Source organism: Galleria mellonella, unplaced genomic scaffold (assembly GCF_026898425.1).
Source record: "Galleria mellonella isolate WM207_F2 unplaced genomic scaffold, CSIRO_AGI_GalMel_v1 utg63, whole genome shotgun sequence".
In the NCBI taxonomy this organism is placed as follows: Eukaryota; Metazoa; Arthropoda; class Insecta; order Lepidoptera; family Pyralidae; genus Galleria; species Galleria mellonella.
The window spans coordinates 2,663,996-2,670,243 of NW_026442130.1; the positions used below are offsets into that span (position 1 = coordinate 2,663,996).

At 30.7% G+C, this 6,248-nt stretch overlaps 1 protein-coding gene across 6 annotated transcripts in view; it reads left to right on the top strand.

Annotated features, from left to right (window-relative positions):
• LOC113521649 (CHH-like protein) overlaps nucleotides 1-3,708 on the top strand; it is a 96,434-nt gene extending 92,726 nt beyond the window's left edge. For all 6 annotated transcript variants that reach the window (XM_052900011.1, XM_026907253.3, XM_031909857.2 and 3 more), the window contains one exon: nucleotides 1,986-3,708. Coding sequence is in view for 1 of the 6 variants with exons in the window: in XM_031909857.2 (XP_031765717.2) it covers nucleotides 1,986-2,094 (109 nt within the window). In the remaining 5 variants the exon portion in view is untranslated. The remainder of the gene's footprint in view (nucleotides 1-1,985) is intronic.
• Nucleotides 3,709-6,248: the final 2,540 nt, after the last annotated feature.

The following is a 6,248-nucleotide window of genomic DNA, read 5'->3' on the forward strand; positions in this document are numbered from 1 at the left end:
CTTTGCCTGGTTTCTCTAGCGCTTTGAATTTATTAAACCTTCTGGGGATTCTTAATGCTTTTTTCATCTTTTAAGGTTTTTTAAAGTAACAGCAATTGTTTTTTTTCTTTCAGCACTCTATCTAACACTTTTAGATTATTACCTGCAAATATTTAATTAGTTAGATATTATTTTAATTATGACTAACAGCATGTGCTATTTTCAAATTCGCTTTAAAGTATTCTATAAAGAATAATTTTGCTTAAAGTACTTACTAATATTTGCCTCGTGGTCTCGGCATAGAATAGGCCACCCCTTTTCCGTGGATATCGTAAGGGGCTACTAAGGGAATCTAATAGTCGAAGGATGGGCAACAGCGTCCCTTTTACAACATCACAAAAGCGTAACTGCGGTTACCAATCCGCCTGCCAAGCGTGGCAACTACTGGTAAAACTCCATTTACGAGTAAGTGGGACGCCATCTATGTTCAGCAATAGATAGTAGATGGCTGATATGATAATTATGATGACAAAAAAGATGAGCAAAAAGCAAATTAAGATCTCAGGAAAAATTGGAATCGACGAATCGAAATTCAAATTAAAGCTCTGCATACAGGAGCATATAGCGACGTAACATGTTGAAAGGCTGCAATATAATAAGGACTCTTAGACAACTGTCAAGCGAATCCATCGATGGAATCGTTATGGCTAGCGATAGTCCATAAGTAGAAATGAGACATCAGACGTCGCTATCTCATTCTTTTTTTAATATTATATGGATGGTAATGGAATAATAACCCTGTCTGCGCTATCAGTATCTACTGACAGGGCATCAGTGAGAAATGATAGGTGAGATCAGTTATTAGCCTATCGTGAACAATTCGACATGAATTCACTACAATGGTTTCCAGGGGGAACCACGTGGAGGTCGACTTGATAGATGATTACATTGCTAGCAATGAGGCCGTTAGACCACATTGCTAGTAGTCCCTTCCCCCCTCCGAAGTGTAACGGTTTAACACACCGCCTCTTGGGGGGAAAAGGGATTGTTAGTAATGGAGACTAAGAATCCCATTGCTAGCAATATATCCAACCAGGTCGACCTGCTCGCGGCTGATGAATTCATCATGATGGGCTAACTGGCCTGTTTTCATTCTCATCTATCACCCTTCACTGGTGCCCCACCAGCGTATCCCGTTAGCGCAGGCGGAGTTACCACTCCATTTTTATCCAATAAAAAAACACACCGCCTTGCTTTATTATGATCGCGGGTTTGATTCGGCACAATATAAACATTCGTACAATATTTGTATTCTGTAGGACTTTATGTATTCATTAAAAAAAAATTAAGTAAACTACCAGTTGTATTATAAAACAACTGATAGAATACTCAGTACTCCCATAGTACAATTTCTGTTTAATTTAGGAATAGATGGCGCTGAGTAATTTTTTCACTGATAATTTAAATATAAAGAAAATATTTGTATTAAACATTGAAGTATATATAAAAAAAATATTTGGCAACGTTTTAAATAGTTATAAAATTGTTCTTCAGGTAATCTAATAACTGCATGAAACATTTTTAGCACTTCTAAACTTCTTGCATATTTTTCCATCTGCTACTTTACTGCAAAACTGCCTTCTAATCTGTATTTTAGATATAAAGAAGCTTTATTTTATCATAAGTTACTTATTAGACACCTCCGTATCTCTTTGTCACATCTAAGCCGAAGTTAATTTTGGAAAATAAATTTTGAAACTGGCTAATTGCGATGACAATCACTTTTTGAATATCTGTTGACTTTATTTGGATTTTTCATTCATTTAATACTTATATAGTTGCTATTAGATGTAGATTTAGTATAAGAATTATATTGAAATTAAAAACTTAATGAGAAAACCAATTAAGTAAATAAATGAAAATTTAATATCAAACCTAATTAGAAATGTAGGTCCCTAGTTTGTAATCTAATACATTAAATTCTAATTTGATTATTCTCGTTTCAGGGCAAAATGCTTCACTACGCCCTATTTCAAGGGTTGCATGGAGTCTTTGTACCTCTACGACGAGGAGGAACAGATAGATCAAATGATCGACTTCGTCGGGAAACGCTAACGCATACAGCCAGCCCATTTCGCGCCAACTCTTGACACACGACGCCATCTTGGTATAACCCAACCAAGTGAAAAACGCCACCATTATATAACAACAATGTATTATTGAAACGGTATCACAACTCCACCGCTTTGCCAACATAAAGCATAAACAAATGTCAAGTTCCTCCAGTTGACGTTTGCTTGCTATCCTCAACGTATTCTAGTCTTCGAAGCGACATAAATTAATTTATGTTTGCAACTAATTGTAATGTTATAATTAATGTGTATACAATTTTAAGGACATTATTAGTGTATTTTAAAAAAATATACATTTTGTGTTATTAGGTATGTGTTGTAAGCTTGACAGGTGATTGTATATTACATTATACGTAGAACTGTGTATATGTACACCTCCTAGATATAAAAAAAAATATGAATCGAGAGGCAGTTGTATATTCTGGTTCGGTTCGTATTTTCGAGATGCCTGCCTTTCATTTTTGTCAATGTTACTCTCCGACTGAGATTGTCAATTTTAATGGTCATTGCATTCCAATCACAGTATTTATACTTACGCTTCTTTTGTTTTAAATTTCTTCTTCTATCTTTTTGTTCGCATTGAGTATTATGTACAGTATGAATTATTATTTAATATAAGACTAACTGTAGTTAGAAATTATTGTAAATCACGTAAGTGGCTTATACTATACAGTTAAATCCAATTAGGTTACATTTTAATTCGTTACAAATGTTTTGATGTCAAACAGTGGATGTCCATGGGCTGGTGATGAGAGCGGAACGGTGATGACGTGACGAACATAGTTTGTCTATAATTTATTTTTATGTAAATTATGTTAGTACCTAGTAAATGCCTTTACAATTCTAGACATGATATTTATAATTTGAAATTTAAACCAATGTTATTCAACTTAAACATGTATGTTTGGTCGTATACTGTATATTAATTTAAGTAGTTTATAAGTATTTAAAAAAAGGTTTATTTTTATATTGCATCCAATCTATTTATTGTTTGTTACTTGGAAATGTTTATAGTTAGAAATTACCAGTGATTGTGGACGCTACTCACATATCGGATTTATATGTATAAGTTGCGGTTTATACTTATTTAAATATTTTATAGTCCTGCAGACAACTTTCTCTGTATCAGAATCTCACCTTTTTTTTAGTTTTAGCGTTTCTTACATCACGATATTACAGAAAAACACCGTGTCACATGTAGTCGATCAAAGTAAGATTGGGAATGTCAATGACCTGGACTTGCTAACTGTCACTTGAAAGGTACAGTTTGCATAGAAAACTAATTTGCATACATTTTTTTTATTATGTTATTGGACTAAGTCCCGTAAATAAACTTATTTTGACAGCTTAAAGCTCACGATAATGGCGTAAAATTTGTCCTAATCTTATTTTGATTGCGCCATATGTTTTAATGGTGCCAAAAGTGTCAATGACACTTGATGAATAAATGTGTAATGCTTTTGAATTTGTAGAAAAATTAATATTGTTATATAAATTGAAATTAGTAAAATATTAACCTATTTGTATACATTTTATAAAAACAGCTAAGAAACGCTACGGGTTACATGAAATAAATGTTTCATTTTTAAAAATCCAACTCGATTTTTTTTTATCATTCCCCTATGTCTACCTTACACGTTGAAAATGAAATACAATAAATAAAAGTTTTACTAATATAACAAAATTGTAAGCGGATGATGTATGAAAAATAATATTGTGACAGATATTTATGAAAAATAATATTTTTTAGAGTTTTGTCTTTCTGTTTGTTCCGTCATCACGCATAAACTGCTATTCGAAATCGAACGCCGTTTTCACATGAAGATCTAACTTAAAATCTTAAAAATATATTTTATCTATCTACAAGTAGTTACCTATTTCCAAATCCACACCTAAACAACTTTTAAAATCAAATTTAGAAGCTTAAATCAAACGGACCAGTGACGGTACCCTCATACAAGCTAAAAAGTGACAAAACAGCCTATAATTTAAGCTTATAATTGTCGGAGTTCTTATTCACATAACAGAATGATAAATAAACAAATAAGTAGGCAATTAAACCTACTGAGTATTTTAGTAACTTGTATTAAGTTACGTTCTTCGTTTTTTACCTTCAACGCAACGAAATATCAATATGCAAACCCTTAAGCATTTTCTTAAAATGTTTCACCTCATTTTTTTTAATAAAAAAATATATTTTTTTCATCATAAATTTTATTTTTTAAGAAATAAAACAATATTTGTGCAATTCAAGTGATATGACAATAAAAATGAAATACATCAAGTTAAATACACGAAACTTAAAACAATTCCATTACAAATATTAGTAATCAAAGATTAATTAATACAGTCTACAATTTCATGTAACATTTAGTATTATGAGAAAGAATATTTAAATATTTCACTGCAAAAATCTAAAACAGCGATGACCAAAAAGTAAATTTAGAAGGCAATTTTGGCTGAGTTGAGCTAGTGTCTATTAAAACTCATTGCAATGAACATAATGCATTCTTAATTACTGATAAAGAATATTTTATCCGCAAATTAAATTAGCCTTCAAAATTGCCTCGTCTAGACTTTTAAATGCAATATTTGGCATACATTTTAGTTCGGATATAAAACTCCTAAAATGCATGCTACAACGCACACCTATTTTTCAAGTCGGTTTACATAAAGAGAATTTTGTATGCGGACAAAATGACCTCGTCGGACTTTAAGGATCAGATTGTCATTATAAATTACAATATATCCAACTACTTATGTTAAAACACAAAATAATTATTTGGTCTAAAATTAAATTCCTTTTGTTGATAAACGAACTTGAGAACAATTGGACAGATTTAGTTATTTTTTTTAACATTCCTAATAATACGATTAGTATTTTGAGAGAAAAACATTTGCCAAACCCCTGTACGATTATAAAAGTGCATTATTTGTTTCAAATGACTCTAAAACAAAATAATCTAATAAGACTAGTGTATTGAGCGCTCAAATACACCTATTAGAATGAAGAACCCCATACTAAAATACCTAACTTTATATTCTGCACCTACTAAATAACAAAATTAAACCGTAGTTACCTAATTTTACATAATAATAGCCGGCGCGACAAACAATATTTTGAAGCATTCATAAAATTTTGGTTTGCTAAGTGTCACGGCATATTTTTTAAGTCTGGGTGCTTGTTACTCAATCAAATAAATAGAACACGTATATATATATATATACATACATAAACATATGTATTAATTTGTACATGTGTACATGGCGGACTTACCGCTAAAAGTATTCTCTCCCAGTCAACTAGTGAAAAGGAAGTATCAGAATATTCGAATGCGGTACTAGTAATTATTGATATACATACATACTAAAAACAAATAAATATATATAAATAACAAATATACTTACACATATACAAAAATATACTATATTATACACGAAAATAAGAATAAAATATAGTATTTACTGCTCGAATAAAATATAAAAATGTATGCATGAACTTTTTTTATTAATATATATATTAATACAATGTATTTATTACTTTAGGCTATTCTATTTCTTATGCGAAACAAGATACTTTTGACGATAATTAAAATGTCAATAGCTTTACGGTTTGTAAATACGAGATACGACGAGATACGTTTGTAGATACGAGAAGAAAATCTTGCGGATAAAAACTACGAACCTTTACGCGCCGACCGTGTATGTAATTGTATAATTAAATAAATTTAAGATTCCCTTACAAACAGTCTTATAACAATCACACCATACTATATATGTATGCTCTTATTAACATAAATTGATATACATTCGAAACTTACATATTATTTACTACTCTTGTAACTAATATGCCTTTTAGAACGTCAATTGAGAAATTTAAAAAAGTCTTAAAAGCATCACGAATAATTTATAAACTGAAGATAGAATAACTATAAAAGAGGGTAACATAAAACCACTAAAATAAAATATTTTTCTCAAAAAAGCATAAGGCGAATTAATATAATTGTAAGGAAAACGTGACTGCTGGATATACTATGTCAATATAAGTGGTTCAATTATTTTCCCATTACTTCTAAAAAATTGTTAAGTCACTTAGTAGAAAACCTTAAAAGAATACTAACAATTTTAAACCGTAAA